General features: G+C 53.3%; 8 protein-coding genes across 8 annotated transcripts; 4 read left to right on the forward strand and 4 right to left on the reverse strand.

Moving 5' to 3' along the window:
* Nucleotides 1-3,467: 3,467 nt before the first annotated feature.
* Nucleotides 3,468-4,934, reverse strand: VDBG_02960 (conserved hypothetical protein; the record flags this gene model as incomplete). Its single annotated transcript, XM_003006775.1, has 1 exon — nucleotides 3,468-4,934. One exon carries the CDS (start codon nucleotides 4,932-4,934, stop codon nucleotides 3,468-3,470), a length of 1,467 nt encoding a protein of 488 aa, XP_003006821.1.
* A 1,172-nt stretch (nucleotides 4,935-6,106) lies between these two features.
* VDBG_02961 (conserved hypothetical protein) lies at nucleotides 6,107-7,210 on the reverse strand (the record flags this gene model as incomplete). Its single annotated transcript, XM_003006776.1, has 3 exons — nucleotides 6,107-6,240; nucleotides 6,317-6,862; nucleotides 6,916-7,210. 3 exons carry the CDS (start codon nucleotides 7,208-7,210, stop codon nucleotides 6,107-6,109), a joined length of 975 nt encoding a protein of 324 aa, XP_003006822.1.
* A 1,051-nt stretch (nucleotides 7,211-8,261) lies between these two features.
* On the forward strand, nucleotides 8,262-9,628 carry VDBG_02962 (fluG; the record flags this gene model as incomplete). The annotated part of the gene is made up of 2 exons (XM_003006777.1): nucleotides 8,262-9,062; nucleotides 9,242-9,628. 2 exons carry the CDS (start codon nucleotides 8,262-8,264, stop codon nucleotides 9,626-9,628), a joined length of 1,188 nt encoding a protein of 395 aa, XP_003006823.1.
* Nucleotides 9,629-9,991: 363 nt separating this feature from the next.
* VDBG_02963 (8-amino-7-oxononanoate synthase) lies at nucleotides 9,992-11,566 on the reverse strand (the record flags this gene model as incomplete). The annotated part of the gene is made up of 2 exons (XM_003006778.1): nucleotides 9,992-10,420; nucleotides 10,508-11,566. The coding sequence occupies 2 exons, from the start codon at nucleotides 11,564-11,566 to the stop codon at nucleotides 9,992-9,994; spliced, it is 1,488 nt and encodes a 495-aa protein (XP_003006824.1).
* Nucleotides 11,567-12,602: 1,036 nt separating this feature from the next.
* On the reverse strand, nucleotides 12,603-13,593 carry VDBG_02964 (short chain dehydrogenase/reductase family; the record flags this gene model as incomplete). Its single annotated transcript, XM_003006779.1, has 4 exons — nucleotides 12,603-12,848; nucleotides 12,908-13,368; nucleotides 13,426-13,508; nucleotides 13,559-13,593. 4 exons carry the CDS (start codon nucleotides 13,591-13,593, stop codon nucleotides 12,603-12,605), a joined length of 825 nt encoding a protein of 274 aa, XP_003006825.1.
* Nucleotides 13,594-14,598: 1,005 nt separating this feature from the next.
* Nucleotides 14,599-15,672, forward strand: VDBG_02965 (GA4 desaturase; the record flags this gene model as incomplete). Its single annotated transcript, XM_003006780.1, has 1 exon — nucleotides 14,599-15,672. The coding sequence occupies one exon, from the start codon at nucleotides 14,599-14,601 to the stop codon at nucleotides 15,670-15,672; it is 1,074 nt and encodes a 357-aa protein (XP_003006826.1).
* Nucleotides 15,673-16,209: 537 nt separating this feature from the next.
* VDBG_02966 (2OG-Fe(II) oxygenase superfamily) lies at nucleotides 16,210-17,474 on the forward strand (the record flags this gene model as incomplete). The annotated part of the gene is made up of 3 exons (XM_003006781.1): nucleotides 16,210-16,515; nucleotides 16,577-16,645; nucleotides 16,713-17,474. The coding sequence occupies 3 exons, from the start codon at nucleotides 16,210-16,212 to the stop codon at nucleotides 17,472-17,474; spliced, it is 1,137 nt and encodes a 378-aa protein (XP_003006827.1).
* A 707-nt stretch (nucleotides 17,475-18,181) lies between these two features.
* VDBG_02967 (conserved hypothetical protein) lies at nucleotides 18,182-19,546 on the forward strand (the record flags this gene model as incomplete). The annotated part of the gene is made up of 1 exon (XM_003006782.1): nucleotides 18,182-19,546. The coding sequence occupies one exon, from the start codon at nucleotides 18,182-18,184 to the stop codon at nucleotides 19,544-19,546; it is 1,365 nt and encodes a 454-aa protein (XP_003006828.1).
* Nucleotides 19,547-20,103: the final 557 nt, after the last annotated feature.

Consider the following 20,103-nt stretch of genomic DNA (forward strand, 5'->3'; position numbering starts at 1 on the left):
ATCGACGATGACTGTTTTCAGTCCCCCCCGGCATCATTATCGCGTGAAGCAGTCTTCGTTACCTCTTGACGCAGGACGAGTGCCCAACGGGTTGTGCCTCACACTTCTGGTATACTGAGACATCAGGGCGATGCCTGCGCCGCTTCAAGGAGGGCTGCCTAGCACAGCATTCGCAATAAGCCAGATGAATCGTGCCTCTTCCAGTCACACATGAAGAATGACAAGCTGCGGTAACTTGGTACAGCTCCGTCGCAACCGAGGAACCTCACCGGTCAAGCTGCAGAGTTGATCCGAGGTGCATCAAAAAAGCTCGCTGGCAAGGGGCCAAGGGCCGGTCAACACGTTGGAGCCTCGCTGTCACACCAATAGACGTGCATTCTGTCAGTATCGTACATGTACCTCACCAGTGCCTCTTTCTGGCTGTTCCGTTGTCAGCTACATGGCGTGCAACTGGCGGGAGGCTTCAACCGCCGTGCCACGTCTCACAGAACACAAAAGAGCGGGGCTCAAGAGAACGGGATAGAGGAAGAGGCTGTCTCGCTTGAACTTGCAAGGCCAGTTTCACGGGCTCGATGATTCTTCGGCAATTACTGATGGCTCGCCTCACACAGACACGCCGCGTCGCGCCCTGCTTCCGTCGAGTCGAGTCGATCCGACAGGCCAGGTGGTGATGGAGAGATTGCGATAGTGTCGTGCCAACTGGTGCCCTGCACATGTCTCTGATTGGCGATGACACAGCCGGTCACTTGCTGTGTTCAGCGTTACCTTTTCCTCAGGGCGACGTGTGCCTTTCTGGACACAGAGGATGCTCATGGTCACATTGAGCGAGTGCTCAACGCGGACTCGAACCTTCAAAGGCAGCGGTCGAGACCGGTGGCCTGCGAAAGAGCTTGTTACAAGGATTAACCAGGTCGCCATGCCTGGTGCTGTGTGCCTCAACGGCACAATGCCTTTCAGTACGACGGACCGATGGCTGAGTACGTCAATTCGACGTCGAGGAAATCCTGAAGGATGGGCGACTCGACCAGGGCTGCTCAGCAACGTTCGACCGTGCCGCATCCAAAGGAGCCGGCGAAGCAGCCTCGATTGGCGATGTCCGGGTCATGACAACTTCCCATTTCAGTACTCTTGGTATGCGTTTTTGTCTTTGCCTTTGCATTTGCCTTGAGCATAGGCTGGTCTGGCCTTCAGAGTCATCACAAGCCTTGCCGCCTCTTCCAGCTGCTCCTTGGAAACCTATCTGCAGCAGTTTTAGGCCAGCCCACTACGGACGGCAAAGACCCTGCACGCATCGCACACGCATACATGTACCCCTCACAACCACCACGGCCGTCGAAAAAGTCTTCAATCGCAATCGCCTCGCCTCGGCCACTGTTGAGCGCAAACCAGGGTTCTTTTTTGTTGGGGTTGCTTTCTACGCATGCCCTTCGTTGCGCGGTGCACCGCACAGCGTGTCTGGGCAAGAAAAGAGAGAGGGTGGGTTGCTATTCGCCAACCAAGAAAAGAATAAGCCTTGCGCCAGAGTTGGTGTAGAGCCCACTCACACGCCCACGCACACACGTTCGCCAGGTACCTGCGCAGGTGCTTGGTTCGAGAACATGGACAATAGGCAGCGCTGAGGCACTTTTGGCGAGGTACCTTGCATTAGCTGGGTCGTGGTGGAGGTGTGGTCCCGAAGAGCTTTGCACTCGACATGTTGGAGTCATCACAGATGCTCGGGTTTTTTTTCCCACGTGAGAAAGCAAAGTGGTGAGCCTTGAGACATGGCCGTGGGATCGGGCTAGGGCCAGAAAAAAGTATGACCAGAGATGCCCATCACCGTCTGACTCCATGCAATACCGAGTCCACAGCAGGGTCATCCGATGGTGCTGCTTGTGATCCCGTAGCCCGCCCTCCCTTCCTCCCTTCCTCCCGTGCCGCGGCGTGCACGGCCACGGCCCATTGGCCCATGGCGCTGAAGCGGTAGTCCGCTCGAACTCTGAATCTTGGTCAGTTATCACCAGGTGATGTCCATGATTTCAATCTCTTGGAGAAGCACCATATTTCAATCTCTTGGAGAAGCACCATATTTCAATCTCTTGGAGAAGCACGGCTTGTTTCGCCCCTGGGCGGTAGCTCGTCCCCGGAATTGGCTTTCCCATTCAGCGAAGATCGCGACCGGGGGGGAGGTAGCGAGGTTCACATCGCTCGGATCGGCCTTTGGTCACAGTGCATGAGGAGACGAGGCTGAACGCAGCGCAACGTAAACTTTCCGTGGCGATTGAGCGGTCGATCCGGCGCATTTCACTTGGGACACTGAATGAGATGATATCTTGGCATCGCTCAACGAAAGGGACGGCGGCATTTCGCAAACGTGCGGCATTGCCCGATGTGGTGCCGCTCCCCCCCCCAAAGTATTTGGTTCGCAATCGTTGAATGCGACGCTATCAGCCTCGGCCCCCGAGAAGTTGATGCACAACGGCATTTCTCTCGGTCTGGGCGCGGGCTTTTCGCGACAGGAAGGCCGTCCTCGCGCAGCAGGCAATGTCTCGTTGTGGCGCTCGTGTTGGCGGGCGTCTCCGGCGAGAAAAGAAGCGCCACACTGCACGCATTTGGATTGTGTGGTGATGTGATGAGAATGACGGAAGGGGAAAAAACCCTCGCTATCTCTCAACATGTCGGGATCCTTGATTTGAGTTACTGGGAGGGTCGGGGCAGGGGAGAGAGCTTGACCGCGAGTTCTTTTCTCGCCTCGTGAGAACCGAAGAGGGAGGATGTGATGGTACCTGGCGCCACGTCTCTCTCGGCTGATGCTTGGCCCGGTGTGTCTCGTACCTTGCGTCCCGGTCGTTGGGGATGAAAAGAAGAAAGGACTGTCGGCGTGTGCTATGCTGCTATCTTGGGAGGACGTCACGGGCTGCTGCGAACCCTGGCCTGGTGGGCGTGTGTCGTGTGGCGCTTGCTTATTCGTCGCGAGGAAGAGGTGAGTTGTGATGAACGTCATTCGGGAGAAGTGTCGGTCAGTCACCTGCTGCCTTCGATTTCAGCATGGTCTGCTGAGCCATGAGTATTCTCTTGTGTGCTGGCGATTCCTTACGAGTCAGAGGGTTGGGCTCTGGGCTCTTGAAGAGAGGTCGTCGGGTGTGTGAGGTTCACGACGCCAACTGTGTGAGCAGGACGCCTCCAGATTCAGCATGTTCTCGTTCCAAAAGTTGCACAATGGGGCTCGCAATTTATTTGCCCGGCATGACAAGGTTTAATAGATATGTTGACATGATTTTGATTCCCAGTGCAATTTGTTTAGTCGCAGATTTTAAATACCGCTTCAGAAGCGAACTGGGCATGATACATAGGATACAATACAGAGCCGTGAAGCGGCTGCCAAAGCCCACACCTCTCTTGAAATCAAATCGGTAGGCTCAAAGGCGTTTCCCTGTCCTGGGATGATCCAATTCTGGTGTAGCAGCCGCAATTGCTCGAGTCCCTGGTCAACAACGAACGTGATCATCCGGGAATCGCTTCAGGATTAATGGGAGACCCATCGTGGACACGATGAGGACCACCCAAGCTAGATAGCCGCCTAAAATGTTCCCTCGCGCCCCGACTGCGAAGACGGCCGTGGCTATGCCTGGAACAACGCTCCTGATAATGCTGGACAGGATCTCGATCGACGAGTTCAGCTTCCCCAGGACGCCGGGGCTCGGGCTCGCCTCGTTGACGGCCAGCTGGACGGCGGTGAAGGCCATGAACGCCCCCGGCCCAACGACAATGTTGAACACGGCCACAACCACGGCAGCGATGGTTTGACCCTCTCGCTCGAGCGCACTGGTGACCGTATACCCAGCGAAGAAGAGCGGCCACAGCCACGAGCAGACGACCAGGACGCGTTTCGTACCGACTCGGCGCTGCAGCACGGGGAATGCAATCATGAGCCACACAGTCTCGCTGGCGCTGACAGCCGCGATGAAGATCGTGATCTGGGCCGTCGAGAGCCCGAGCCCTCCATGGTGGACGGGCGTGTACAGCGCGACGGGATGGATGGCCATGAAAGCAATGGCGATGAACATGACATACGCGTAGCCGCCCAGCACGGCCTGCACCTGCGTCGTTTGCAGTATCTGCCGCATCGAGGGCTGCGGAGAGTCCTGCTGCACTATCTGACATGCCCTGGAGAGACTGCCGCCTGCCTGTTCCGGCAGCGTCTCTGGGATTGCGACGGCGGTGATCAGGACGGCGGTGCCGGTCATGGCCGCCGTGGTGAAACCAGACAAGGCGTAGGGATGGCGCTGCAGGAACGCGCTGTCCCCAAAGACCGAGGGATACTGGTTGGCCGGATCCGCGAGAGCACCGCCGATGATGGGTCCGATGAAGATGCCCAGATTCCCGGCAACAGCATACCAGCTGAAGAAGGCGGCCTGCGAGTCCGGCGTGCACAGCTCGCCAATCATGGTGCGTATGATGAGGTTGGCGCCGGAGAATAGGCCCGTGAGGCTTCGGAAGAGTATCATATGCCATAATTCCGAAGCCGTGCCGAATAGGGCCGTGCCGGTTGCCATGCCGGCGAGACTGTACATGAGCATCGATCTGCGCCCGAAACGATCGGCTAGTGTGCCCCAGAGTAGCAGGGTCACAGCTTGCGCCGCTGAGAAGGCCGCCTCGACGAGGCCGCTATAGAAACCGACATCAGAGTCCGCAAGGTTGCCGTTACGCTGGACCATCTCGGCCACGTAAGGAAAGATGGAGAAGAAGGCGAGCGGCTCCATCAGACGTGCATAGCATAGCAAGAGAACTTGCTTTTTTGGCAATGGAGCGCTCGGCTGGAAGGTCACGGCTTCGTTGGTGTCATAGCCGGCAGGGTTATACGATGTACATGATCCATCAGTGGCCCTGTTTCCCAGCAGAGGAGATGATTCTGCCCGGCGGGAAGCCAGTCCATCGCCGGAGCATTGCGACATCATTCTTGTTGGATGATGTTTTATGGCTGGCCAGTTGACCGGGCGGGGATACGTGGAGGTGGTGTTACGGGGAAGGGCAACCGCCGATAGAATGCAGAATGTCGTAGCAGTATCCAAACCAGTTTGGGAAAACGATGCCGTTCTAATTTCGACGTGGGCGGACGCGCTATAATATGCGTTTGGACCCGATCTGGGATCAAACAAGCAAACACGTAGCATTCCGAGACAGCCCTGGCTTTAGTTCACACGGTTAAAATATCGCTCTAACTCAGTATCGACACGAATACCAGACCAGTGTCAAACCGTAGACAAGCACCGTCGAGATCGACGAGACCGATGAAGCACAACGTACGCGGCAAAACCTAAGAGGTAGCACAAATTGCCGTCGGCAGACAGTGAGGGAGGGAGAGACGGTCTGCTCGACCACGACGAGTTCATCGTGGCGTCTATATTTGTTGATCAAATCGGGTGAGCTTCAGTACTGTTAATTTGTAAAGCCCAACCGATGTTGGAGATTCTCCAGGTAGCATCCATGTCTCCTATCGCTACCACCGGCTAGAACATCATGACCAAGGCGGCTGCTGAGCTTGTTCTCCGTTCAGAGCCTGTACGTCGTTGTGTCCGCACGAGAAGAATGAAAATTTCAAGGACTGTGCCGTAAACGAGCAAGGCTGCAAAATCAGCCACCCCCCCAAAGTGAAGGTCTGACGAAGTGTACCTATCGGTGTCACCGATTGTGATCTGGTGGTACTGAGCACAGAAATTCAGCGAGGGGAACGCAAGTCCCTAGACATGGAGATTTGGGCTGCACCAGCACCTGTCGAGCTTGGACTATACGCTATCGAGTATTTGGATCTTCGACAGGGTGTGGCTACCTACGTATAGCGCATTGGATAATTCCATGCTCAGGTTGTATATTCCCGAATGTACACAATACTCACCTAGGCCGAACAGAGGAACCATTTTATTAGTAGTAACTTATGAGGCCCTAGCCACAGTTGCAGTATGAAGTAGCGTGGAACAGAACCATCCTGGTCGATTAAGCTGGTCTACATGGCTAATATCTGCGAGAGCTCTAGGACCATTTGTTATCATGATCATTAATTTCAATTTGGCTCCCTAGTATCTCATCTCATGCGTCCCAACAATCCTAATCTCAGGGTGATAAGTGACTAAAAAATGGCCTGCGCATTGGGCGGAGAAGACACACCACCGGGCATGTTAAGTGGCATCGAGGCGAAGAAAAAAGTCCACCTGTCAAGCTGCTTGCATGCCTCGGCAAGCTTTTCCAAATCGAACATCTCACCTGGTTCCCGGAAGGGTCAGCTCGTATGGGGTTTTGAGTGCAGAAACACCTATAGGGGCCGCGGCTAAGGACGTACCAATTGGCATGCCCCAAGAAGCGAGGAAGTAGTCGTGGAGGCTGATGTCTCCGAGCGGCGGGAAGACCTCGAAAGAGATGGCGTCGCCAGCGACTGCAGCTATTCCGGTGTCCCAGACCCACCGCAGAACGTCCGTGGTGGCCTCAAGACCAGCATGATGCGGTGACTGAAGGGCCTGGTAAGCCTTCCTGGCTTTTTCGTCCATCTTCTCCCACTCGCGGATCATTCCGCTTCGTACTAGCAAGATGTCCCCCTTTTTGAACGTGACACTGGATTCCGCGGCGATGGCGATGATGTCCTGAAGCTTGATAGTGTGGAGGGAAAAGGCAGAGTAACTGATGGCCTGTTTGTCTGCCCACGACGCATAGTCGATGAGTACGGCGCGGCCGGTGATACCCTCTTGGGCCCAGTGATGGATGCCAATACGGTCACTGGTGCGATCCAGGATCTCGGCCTTGGTCGTGCCGCCGTACCATTCTCGCCTCGTGGGCTCTTGATCTGACAATATTCCCCAATGACGAAGACCGTCCCACTGGCTGCTCTGCTCTAATGGGACCGGTGTTAATGAAAAGCTCGGTCAGATTCGATGACTTACTCACGAGGGTTGATGGTGTACACATCGTCGAAGGCGTCACCATCCAAGATGGGCACCACCTGATGGCCGCAGGAGATTCGACCGTAGCCTGGATACTCAAGCTTCCTCAGATCCCAATTGAGACCAACACGTTGACCAGTCACAATCTCCTTGGCAGCGTCGCGGGTGCGCTCGCTTGTCAGCAAGACGAGTCGACCAAGGCCTTCCTCTCGGCTGCCTGGGGTGCCAGCCCACACTCGCTTGGGATCGGGAAGCTCGTCGAACTCGAGCTCGGCGGAATATTGACGGCGTGCGTTCATAGTGTGCTTCACTATAGTCTTGCTTCTTGCGAAGAGTATGCGTGCTGGTTCTAAAGAGCTAAATGTCAAGGTGTCCCTGGTCAGTCCAGTAACACGGAGAGAAGTGCCCGATTATTAGAAAATACTACGATGAAATATTTCCCGGCCGAGTATCGGTGGCCGCTGACAAGAAGCAACAACATGTAAAAATGAAATCAATCGAGCAACTGGATCATAACAACCTCATCGACAGCGAGCGGAACCTCCACCTAGGACACTACAAATGAGCCGAGACTCCAGGCCGAAAAAAAAGGCGGCCTGCTTAGTCTCTCGTCATACGAGCACTCGTGTAAGGGGAACACAATCATGTCGCTACGCGATACGTGTTAAGACGACAGACACCGGACTTCAAGTGGGAGAGAAGAGGGGAACCAATACATTTCTTTTTTAGAATTACAGCGTTAAGAGACAACGAGACTATGCATGCTATCATAAACGAGGAGGCGTATGATTATGAAGGAAGAATTGGCGTTTGAAGATCGGTCGGTCGATAGGTAGCATACTAGTTCATGTTCTCTTTGCCAATCCATTGGTTCTATAAGCCCTACGTCTTTCCCTTATGAGAGAGATTGACTTCCTTCCTATCGTCTGCTTTCATTCACGATTTACTGACAAAATTCGTTAATTCTTCCTCTTATCGACAGGCTCTGGCAGCAGTCCTGTCTCAGTAGTAAAGGGCGCGGACGCCTGTGCTCGTGTTTGACCACAAACCTGGGTCACTAATTGCAGAGCACTGAGACACTCAAATGGCACAAAAAAGCGCTGGCCTGAATCTAGAATACAATGTGGATATAGGGGACACAATGATATTGCAGTTGATCGAGAGAAGCGGTTACATGATTTGTACACTCAACGCGGCATTGGCCGAAAATACATATATCCACCCCTAGTCAGTCGAGGTGTTGGCTTTTTTCACGGCCCATATTTGGAACAGCACCCTCAACCTCCACTGACAAATTTCGTCTGCCATATACTGTCCAAAAAAGAAAACTCCTATCAAATCCCTTACACAATGTCATTATCCAACGGGAGTAGTGGCACCAACGGGTCTACCAAGGTCACCCCTATTTTGCAACAACTGCGAAAGTTTAACAGCAAGTGGCTCAGACTCTGCTGGCATGACTATACATCGACCGCAAGATGCCGCCTGGTCCCCATGAAGCGGGTGCTGGCCTTATTGGAGTGTGGTGAGCCCTTCAGTTTACCGATCACCAAGGCTAGCCTTGGAATGCTCCAAACGGACGCCTTGGTTCCGGAGATCACCGGTACCGGGATGTATGAGGCTTTTCCAGACTGGCTGTCTCTGAGGCAAGGTCCTGTTCCGGGCCATGCATCAGTATTTCTTGATTTCAAACACAAGGACGGATCTGACGTTGATCTTTGCCCCCGAACACTTCTCCGAAATACTCTCGCATCAGCAGAGATGCACGGTTTATCGTTTCTGCTTGGCTTCGAGCTCGAATTCGTGATACTTGAGACCTGCGGAGAGAATCAGCCACAAGCTTTGCGCCACGTCGCTCACGGATGGTCTTTGGCTAGAGCAATCGCCGACTGTGGCCGACACGGAAGCTTTAACAGCAAAATTGATGAGCTACTCGACAACCTGCAAGCTGCAGGCATTGAGATCGAGCAGCTTCACACCGAAACGGGGCCGGGACAGTACGAAATCGTCCTGCCGCCACTGACGCCTCTGGAAGCATGTGATACCCTGCTTCGGACCCGTCACATTATCGAAGCCGTGGCCATGCGGAATGGGTTCCACGTGACACTGCATCCGAAGCCCTTTGCTGGAGGTAGTGGCTCTGCCTCGCATGTACAATATCGATCTGCTCCCCTGGCGGGAATGCGCCCAAGGTCTACGAAAGCTTCTACGCAGGTATCCTTACAAACTACCCAGCTCTTATTGCTTTGGCCTATCCCAATCCTGCGAGCTACGAGCGTATGGTAGATAGCTTTTGGGCTGGTGGCTGTTGGATAACGTGGGGTACACAGAACAAGGAGGCACCACTGCGAAAGTGTGTAGACAGTCACTGGGAGATGAAGACTCTGGATGGTCTGGCGAACCCCTACATCGCTGTAGCAGGCATACTTGCAGCCGGAACAGATGGCTTGGTCAAGGGGGAGCCCTTGATTTGGCTCGACTGTGCCGTCGATCCAGCGAAACTTACGGATGAGCAGCGACAAGATCTTGGTGTGAAGAGGAGGTTTCCCAAGAACTTAGGGGAGGCTCTTGATGCTCTCAAAAGCAATGAGGTGCTGAAGGAGTCCTTGGGACGCGAGGTTGTACAGAGATATACGGACGTTAAAAATGGCGAGATGCACATGATGGATTCAATGACGGAGGAAGCGCGCCGAAAATGGATCATTGAGAGATATTGAAATGTCAGCTTCTAGGGAAAGCTATCCTTCTGCAGTCAGACCTTTTTCTTCTTCCTCTTAGCAGCAGACTGTTAAGCTCGCATGTCAACAGATATGACCCACATGGTCTAATCCACCATCAGCCCGTGAGCCAAGCCCCTGCCATGTAGGCGTAATATACTGGCAAAGGACCTGTGCAAGTGGTGTTCCCACTGAGGGATTCCCTGAAGCAGAACCTCGGTATAAGAATCACGAGGGCGCACAGGATATCAAACTCTTAAATTCATAGTAAAGGTATGCTGTCGGGACTGGGCTCGCAATGGCGCCTGCTCCAAGCGCAGTATTGACCAGCCAGTACACTTCTCAAATTCACCACAGCCGCTATTAACCCCTGACCTCAGCCTTCATGCTGTATACCTCGCTAGCGATGCGGGGGACATATTCTGCCGACTCGTCCTGTTCAATATCGAGCATCTCCCTGACCCACTCGGCTATAGTGCCGACCGTCTTGTCGACGTCGGCCTTGGTGTTGTGGGCATGGAAAACCATGCGAACGCGGCTTTTGCCCTTTGGGACGACCGGATATGCGAAGCTGTAGGCATTCATGTTTTCCGACATCATGTGGAAGAACAGGTACTGCTCGTGGCGCGGCTTTGTCCAGATGGGTACGATATGTGTATGACAGACGCGCTGCTCCCAGCCTTCCGAGAGGGGACATGAAAGGAGACCCGCAGCTTTAGCTCGTTGCCACTCCACATTGTTGGTTAGCTTCTCGAAAAAATAGGTCACGATATCTTGGATGCTCTGCTGCTCCTGTCTCGTGAAAGTATTGTCAGTGATGATGCGTAGTTTCCAGAGGCGAGAGTGGTGAGAATTGAGGTAGACATCTGTCATACATACAGTGATCGTCGCTCCGGTAGAGAGCAATTCGATGCCGGCCCTGATGGAGGCGACCATGGGGAACGATGGGGCGCCACTGTAAACGGCGAACCGCATCTGATTCATGATCACGGCACGGATGGTCTTGTTGCACAAGATCAAACCTACAGGCCAGATATGGTCAGCACGAAAGCAGTCACCCATGCGATCGGGAAGGCAGGGGTGGGGGAGGGAGGCAGCTGAATACTTGCCCCCAGTCGAGGCCATAGCTTTGCTACACATATGGACCCGGATTGCAATTTCCTTCTCCAAGCCGAGCATCGAGACTAGTCCCCGACCTTTAGGTCCAAGGACGCCGACGCAGTGTGCCTCGTCTATGACAAACTGTGCATTGCCGAGAGGGAAAATCTCTTTAGCTGCCTGAACGAACTCCTTCAGAGGGCAAACATCTCCATTCATACTGTAGATAGATTCTACAAGAATGAGGATTGACTTGGTACCAGCTTTGAAATCTGGGTGTTCGTCACGGAGCATTTTCAAATTCGTACGCAGAGAGAGCACGTCGTTGTGGGCGAAGGAGACCTTGTGAGATGCCCGGCTGAGCTTCATGCCCTCGTGGGTCGAGGCGTGTACCAGTTCATCGTAGAGGTAACAGTCACCAGGCAGTGCAACGGCGCCGATGATGCCAACGTTACACAAGAAGCCTGAGTGACCGATGAAGGCAGTCTCGGAGCCAAAGAACTCGGCAACCTGCTTCTCGACCTCGATCAAGTAGCTGTAGTTTCCGTACTGAAGGCGAGAGCCTGCAGCACTCAGGTCCCAGTCTTCGCCATGCTTCGCCATTTCTTTGAGATAGGCGTCTCGAATCCGGCCGGTACGGTTCAGTGAGAGGAAGTCGCTAGACGCCCAATCAATAACAGTGTCATCCCAGCGAGGTTTTGCTGTAGAGAGTCTGAAGTCAGCTCGGAGGGTATCGAGATGCTTCTCGATGTTGCGATAAAAGGCAGGCTCATCCTTCATGTATGGAGCCTGAAGGACATGGTCCTTCAGCCAGTCGTTGAGCATCTCTTGGTAGTACATGATGAGATAATTGATGGGAAATGAATGGATTCAGATGAGAGACGGCGTTGGTTTGGCGCGAGATGTCGGGGCAACACGGAGAGCGAGTGGTATGAAGCTGTAGACATGAGATTGGAGCACAGTCCCAATACACGATTTTATAATACTTGTAATGCCATCCTTAAGCCTAGAATGGAAGACAGAAATTCTTGGTCACTGTGTTGCCCCAAGTCACGGCCCGTGAACATGCTTTCTTGAGCACATATGCAGCCACTACGAGTACTTCCGTGCCGACGCGTATTATGCCAATGACTCTTGCAGTCAAGGTAATCTCCTGCGCTCTACGTGTTTGTAATGCATATGCCGGAGGATCTCCGTCCCGCAGAGCGCAACGCCAGAAACAAGAAAACTAGCTGCCCAATTCCGTATCCGGCGAAGTTCCCCTGAATCACGACATCGGCCAAAGCTGAGACAACCTTGGTGATCAATCTTAAACCTATACATGATAGTCACACCACATAATACATGCTGGTGGCCATGGATACGGGACGGAGTAAATGCGAAGCCGACCAAGCGTTGTTAGGTGAACGTCCAGATTTCCATACGTCCATCGCAGCCAAATGGATCATTTAATGTTCTATATTGACTACACTAAGGTACGTGTGGAGAGAGTTTATTCGGAGCACTGCCATAAGTCACTCAAGACGGTGCCGCGGCAGCTCTAAGGCCTGCTGTAGCATTTAGAAAACCGCATCATAGTCCCATTTCTATGCTTAAACGTAGAGCCCATCTCAACATCTCTAGGAATACTACAAGTTCAAGTGAGGGGAAAAGTATCACGAGTGAGGAGATGTGGCGATATATGCTGGTCTTGTGGTATGTTTAAGATAAAAGAGCAGCTTGGAAAATGAAAAGCACGTCTGCTCATCAGAATGTAGACGCGAAATTGCCTAGCCGTCCCCCGTCGGTCATAATTATAGACCCATTACAGTAGGCGCCAGCTCCTGAAGCAAGATACAGCACCGCTCCGGCCATATCCTCTTCATTTCCCAACCTCTCAAGTGGAACCATGTCCCTTCCAACCCCTCCTCGGTCTATGATGGGGCCGGACATCTCGCTCGGGTATACTTGGAGATTCAAAGTGAGCTACAATGTTGAAGGAGGAGGAAAGTTCGATGTACTGACGTCCTGGGCATATCATGTTTGCTCGTATCTCCCACCTTGGCAGCGCGACAGCTAGATTCTTCATCAGATGCGTGCATGCCGCCTTGGACTGACTGTAAGCGAACCCGGCTGTGTTAACCTGTTGCGTTCTTGTCATTATCCGTGTGCTTCCATGAGACTAGTCTCGTGATAACCCACCTTGTTGAAAGCTGCGATGGACGTGATGGCCACTACCTGAGACTTCTGCCTCACGTTTCCCTTTCTGTTGCCGGCGTCTAGGAGTCTCAGGAAGGCCATGGTAGTGTACCAGGTCGCAACAACATTCGCCTCGAAGGTTCTAGTATAATCTTCAATTGGCACGTCCATGTTGACACATGCAAAATCTTCGACCGATATCTGGTCCTCAGAAGATGATCGATGCGTCTGCGGACCACTGATGCCGGCGTTGCAGATGAGCAGATTGATGTACCCTCTATCCGCTAAGATCACATTTGCGGCGGATGTGAGGCTTGCCTTGGATGTGACATCGCAAATAACCGGCTTCACAGCCTCAACGCTTGTACTCTGAGCGGCCTGCCTCAGAACATCGCCGCGCCTTCCCAATACATAAACAGTGGCCCCATTGGCAACCAGTGCTTTGGTCATAAGAAGACCTAGGCCTAAGCAGGAGGCTCAGCACGTCAACTCTGGCTCGATTCTGTTGTCCCCGAGCATACCTGTACCGCCACCTGTCACGACTGCGATGAGTCCTGTTACGCTGAAGAGATTTCCAGCTCGTAATGTTGCAGCGCTTTCCATGCTGTTTGAGGTCATTGGAGGCTGTAAGAATGATGAAGATTCAGCTTGTACAGGCGCGAGATCTCTTTCTTCAAGCTGTGTTCCATCTGTTCATCAACCACATATGCCTGGCATACCGAGAACAAAACCATGGATGACAAAACGTTCTTACGCAGTTTGTTTTTCTTCTTCGATTCTCTAATCTGCCTAAATGAAACGCCGACGTTGCGCGATGTCAGCAGCCTGCCACTCGTACAGGCTCCATCGATTTAAACATGGAGCATCATTTTACACACTGGAGTCCCGGAATCACCCATCTATGTTGAAATTCTCATAGTTTGGTTCCTAATTTTACGTGGGCGGAACACAGCACCGTCTTACTGATCGGAAAGACGATACACAGCGGCCGGCTGCCGAAAGACTCTCGGGTCATCGTGTAGCTGTGATCTGCATATATCCGGGACAATCCTCGGTGAGACATGGTAGAACCAGTATCGTTTTAGCGGTCGGGGAGATGGATGGGATGCCTGCATGGTCGCTGTGCTTGGCTTGCTGCAAGTGCTGTCAATTCTCGACGAGAAGCGACATGTGTGACTCCGGCGGCGCGCGTATGCAGTACGAGCTCCGCCGGAGTGGCCTAATTACTCCTCACTGATTCCAGTATTGCAGCGACCAAGGTAAAGCACGGATGCAGTATCATGCTTGTCTCGCACTCTCACTTCTTGATGAGGGAATCCGCACATAGCGGGTGACTGGATGAGAGGTATCCGACACGGACATTCCAATGTATCTTGGTTCGCTGCATCAGTCGAACAATGCAGGCAACCGGCGGTCAGAAGGACCACTGCTGCGATGGTGTCTTTCTGTGGGCCTGGTGTAACAAAGAGAAGCGATTGCATCGATATGTTGCTCTGTGTTACAGCCTGATTTCTACACTCCCACGACCTGCCGACATCGCGACGGGGACGATTATGGTGGTTCAAATTACAGATAACAACTCGATCACTAATCTTCAAGCTCGTCAATAGCGGATGCTAGTAGGTCTTGTCTTGGAAAATTGCCGTTTCAATGCTACGGGCGTGGTGAGAAGACCATCCAAAAATTGAGTTACCATGTTCGCCACGATCACTGTCCATGCCGAGCAAAGTCGCTCCGCCGCAGCCTTGACAAAAGCGAAGCTACGTTATGTTGCCGAAGGACATACTCCACAACCAAGCCCTCACAACTTCCATCTTCCTGACATCACGGAGTTCGGCGACACGCATTTCCTGCCTCTTCACTCCGTCCGACCTGTCCCTGCTCTTGACGAGCTGACCACAAGCTCTAGCCATGTTTCGCTGAGGGATCACGGCTTCACAGCGATTCGGCGTCCAACAGCCCTGCACGCACCTCCGCACTGCCCTGATTCATTCAAAAACCCCGAACTGCTCAAGCAGCACGTCATTCCCGACACCGAGTTGGCTCTCAAGCAATTGACTGGGTGCACAACCGTCGTCACGGAGGCTCTTCTCCTACGCTGTGCGCTCTGGTCCGCCACTGACTCTCTTGCGACTCATGGGAGCGCAGGCGACAACACTTCTGAGCTGAAGACCGGATTTCCCCAATTCATCGGATTCGACCCCATCTCTGGAGGTGGCAGTCCCGCGTCTAAAATCCACTTGGATTACTCGCCCGACGGGGCCCGGATGCACATCCGGAGGTTCCATCCCCAGACCGCAGAGGCTGCTGCCGAGATCATCCGTTTTGAGGATTCCCTGTTGGCTGCTGGCAAAGACCTGAGCGATAGCTACAAACATAGCGGCGGTCCCCGATGGGCGCTTTACTCGACATGGAGGCCACTTAAGACAGTGCGCCGGGATCCGCTAGCAGTTTTGGACTATACGACTTTCAGGGAAGACGACTACGTCCCGGCGGCCGTGCCCACACCTTCCCTGGGCCGCGAGGGTGTCTGCGAGACGCACTCGGCGGAGTGCTATCTGGCCAGGTACTCTCAGCAGCACAAATGGTACTGGATCGACAACCAGACGCCCGAGGAGTGTCTAGTTCTGAGATTTTTCGACAGTGACGAGGAGCGAGCTGGCAGCATTGCTGCCGGCGGCGTCCTACACTCGAGCGCTGAGTTAGAAGACAACGACGACGCAGAGCCCCGCGAATCATTAGAAATCCGTAGCTTATGCATTTGGTGAAGGCTCAAAAGGCAGCTATATCCCATTGTCACGCGATGTAGCCAGCTGGTTGGATTTTCAACTATCTCTAGGCAGGCTTTACGTTCATTGTGGAAACTCTCTCCGTCTTCTTGCTATATCCACCTGATAATTCAGCCCACTCTGTGAAACTTCATGTGGATTGACACGACTGAGCCAGATTTTAGAACGCCATGTGAGGAGACTGCGCTCTCTCGTGTGCATGTAACGTCCCGCCATGCCTGCCTCGACCCATCTCATCTGTATACATAAGCCCAGCACCAACTATGTGCTACTCTAAACTCGATATTGTGTGAAACGCAATCGACCATGCATTCTGTAACTGCCCGTCACGTACCAGCACATTGTCTCAGTGGAGCCGGCGAGACTTCATTGATTCTAGGCACTGAAGAACGACAGAGGCACTGAAGAACGACAGAGACCACGGAGTTCAGATACATATACGCTTCCCAGGAAGCAAGAGAGAACAGTGCAGTTAATCATCGGATCTTTGCCAATGTCCATGCCTGCCGTATCACCATGGAGGGTGAATTCACAGAAGTCCCCGTTCTGGACTATTCTCTCTCACAGCACCCAACCGGAAAGGCGGAATTCCTCTCACAGCTGCGGAATGCCATTGTGAATGTGGGATTCTTCTACCTCAGCAATCATTCGATTCCCGAAGAGGTGCAAAGAGCCGTGCTCGAGCAGACAAATGCCTTCTTCAGTCTTCCCCTGCAAAAGAAAATGGATATTGATATGGCGCACAGCAAGCATTTCCTTGGGTATAACAGAATGAATTCTGAGAAGACTGTGGCTATTACAGGCCAAAACGAATCTGTATTTGTGAGTCTTATCCGCTCCTCGCTAATTTGGAAAATATTTTTTAACTCGAGTGCGGCCGAAGTTTGGGCCCGACTATCCTCCTCCGAACCCAGCTGCGTTGGCGTATCTCAACCTGCACGGCCCTAGCCAGGTGAGCATGTTCGTTCCGAGACCTTTCTATGTGCACACTGCAGGTACTGACTGCTTTGTCGTTGGAGTGGCCAGATCAAAATGCCGTACCGGACTTTCACCAGGCCGTTGAAACGTACCGCTGTGCCGTCCAAGACCTGGCCACATCCTTCATCTCATTAACATCTGAGGCCCTCGGCCTGGAGACCAACTCTTTCAGTTGGCTGTTCAAAGACGCGCCGTTCAGTCGCCTGAATCTACGGATGTACCCTGCCCCTCTGGAGGAGTCAAATAGGGGTGCTCGCTATGGAATTGCTCCGCACAAGGACAGTTCATTCATGACATATCTGCTCCAAGGAGGCGATCACAACTGCCTCGAAGTGCAGAGCAAGACTGGTAACTGGATCGCCGTCCCTCCGATCCCGGGGACTCTCGTGGTGAACATCGGCCGCCTACTGGAGATTCTTACACGCGGAGTGTGTATCGCGACGACGCATCGTGTGATACTTGGCTCGACTGGATTTCTTGACAAGCATGGGAACCGCTTAGGCTCACGACTCTCGATTCCTTTCTTTCAAAATGTCAACCTCCGTCTGATGCCGGATGACTTTGCGGTAGATGTTCCGGCACACGTCGTAGACCTGTCTAGGGGCGAGAGGATAGTTGCTGACTCTGGAACATTCTTTTCTGGGATATTTGACGACTCTGTCGGCGACACTGTGTTTGTCAGTATGCTCACGAGCTTCGTAGAGACTGCGAAGGTGTGGTATCCGGACCTGCTTCCAGTGGCCTTGAAGAAGCAGGCTGAGAAGAAGCGCTTGGATATTGCGAGGGGGGCCAAGATTGAATAGTGCAGCGGCAGAGAACATGTTGCCCCTCAAAGGATGGCACTATTAATCTCCAAAAGAACGAAGGTGATATAAGATGTGAGATCCAGTCTTTCCATAGCCGGAGCGTGGCGGTCGACGCCTGGCTTCCAGAGCACTACAAGCGGGACTTTGGGGTGGCGGTAGCAACTTTTTAGAGTTATGAATGCGTTCATCCAGCTCTGCCCCAGGCTCGAAGCAGCGAGGCACCGATGCTCATTTGGGGCCTGGCGAGATGCATCCCTGGAAATCTTTGCAATCCGAGCGACCAGATGCGAAACGAGGCAACTAATATTAGGCAGCAGCCGCTGGAAAATACGGTGGTCAAAATTATGCAAGGCGCAGCTTTCCGTTCTGGGCAGGTGATGGCTTGATCAAGGATACCAATAGCAGGCAATTGGCCAGACGTCTCTGTTGCCAAGTGGTTACAGTAGCATGCCGTACTATACACCTGGTTCGACGCGTCTTGCCGCGTCTAGCGCCGCCGTTATGAGCACCAATATCGATCCTTCGAGACATCACAGGATCATATTCATCTACTATGGAAACGAATTTTCAGCTTCAAATGACTCATCGTTCCGATAACCTTTGACGTCAAGCCACAATTATAAGTATCCACAGAATCATTTGGTCACCTCGTCCGCTGACAATACACCGAGACTTAAGGCCACCATATAAAGACCTGGAAGATCATGGCTCCCACCCGGCCCCAGTCATGTGCCCATAAGCGACTTTACACGGGTGTCTCTCCGCATGCGACTGAAGCTGGTTATGTTTACCCCAGCATTGAAGAGCGGCTGAGTGAGGCGAGCCATTCTAAGCAACCCTCCAACTATACTGCCCCTGAGGACATTCCCAGCTCTTTAACGTTCCCCGCGCCGCTTGTGTTGCCAGGAGACGATATTGCCGAGGACCCCAAACAAGATCCAGACGGGCTTCGGTCATTTGCCCTGCGCAAAGGAAGAAACCGCGTCACATCCACACGCAGTACATTGTACGTGATAGAGGCTCCCACAGTCTCAAATGAGGTTTCGTTCATGAATGCCTGGCTAGAGCCCAAGGTTCCGCCTGAGTATCCGCCGCCACCCGGGCTTCCGTCAAATCTCACGCGTCCTGTTGCCTCTGACATAGCCGCGTACCTCGAGGCTTTTTACCACGGCCTTTCCATCAAGACCCTCAAGTCGCACTACACCTTTGTCACCTGGCCTACAGCACAGCCTTCGTCCTCGGGCTCATATGTAGGCCTTGCCGATCCATCAGGTGATTGCACCCGTATCCGTCATCGTCCCTCGCCCGATGCCGTCTCACACCAGTTGAACCTCGGCGACCTCCTCGACGCCCTTCTCGCGGCGCCCCTGCCAGAAGACGCCTACGCCGTCATGCTTCTTACCCACCACGACACCTACGAGTCTCCCTCCGATGACTTCTGCTGCGGCCGTGCCTACGGGGCCTCACGCATCTGCCTCGTCTCTTCGTTCCGGTACAATCCGGCCCTCGACGCGCACAACGACGTCGACCGCTCGCACGCCTGGCCCGCCTCGCACTGCGCGTGGTGGATCGAAGCCGTGTGCGATCACGAAGGCGAAACGTCCGAATCGGCAACACCTGCTGAGGGAGGCCTCCGCGCGGCGGTCTTGGCCGCGCGGAGCGGTATGGTGCCACGGGGCAAGGGCGGTTGGAGTGCAGTCTGGCTTGCGAGTGTCTGTCGGACAGCGAGCCATGAGCTCGGGCATTGCCTTGGGTTGGCGCACTGTGCGCTCTATGCTTGCGTCATGCAGAGTACGGCTGGGGTTGGCGAGGATGGCCGGCAGCCGCCGTACCTGTGTCCCGTATGTCTTGCCAAGACGGCGTATGCTGTCGTTGGGGAAGCAGTGAAAGGCAGAGGGAAAGAGAAGGTTGTTGAGATGGAGCGGCGGGAGAAGGTGTGGATGGTGGAAAGGTATCGGCGGATACAGACTTACTCGGCGCAGTGGAAGGGGACGGGAACAGGCATGTTGAAGGGGTATGGGGCTTGGGCTGGCCACAGAGTCAAAGAGCTGGCAGAAAGACAGTCGTAGATGTAACTTTACTGTGCTCTGGTTTTTCGTGCTTTGCATACCAGATCATATCACTGCGAGCGAGAAATGTCCGTACATAGCAAAATACCAGGAGTGAAATCGCAAGTTTTACCACCTGGGACATGAAGGCTACTACACCGATATTCTCACCCTCGACCAGACTGTTCTCCGTCTTTCAAGTGAACTTTGATATGCGCCTAAAAGACCCTGTCTGACGTTGGACCAACCAACGGTCAGATCAGCAGTCATCAATGCAACGGGATCTCGTCCAGATTGAGGAGCCCGCTTGTTCTCCTAATAAACGCACATGGGCCTGCATTGAGGCTTGTGCCCAGCCGCCAGAGGAATCCGATCACTAATCCAGTAGTTGTACCCGGTTTCATAGATCTCGAAAAGGGAAGAATACATTAGATTCAACCAACTTGTTAGTGAGTGTTCTAGCGGCTCAAATAATGTTGTATGTATGAGATCATTCGATATCATGTCCCCATCTTTCCCATGACACCTTTCCACCATCACAAACCAATTATTGGGGTTACGCGACCCATTTTTGAGCG

The sequence above is a fragment of the Verticillium alfalfae genome, genomic scaffold (genome assembly GCF_000150825.1).
Source record: "Verticillium alfalfae VaMs.102 supercont1.3 genomic scaffold, whole genome shotgun sequence".
Lineage (NCBI taxonomy): Eukaryota > Fungi > Ascomycota > Sordariomycetes > Glomerellales > Plectosphaerellaceae > Verticillium > Verticillium alfalfae.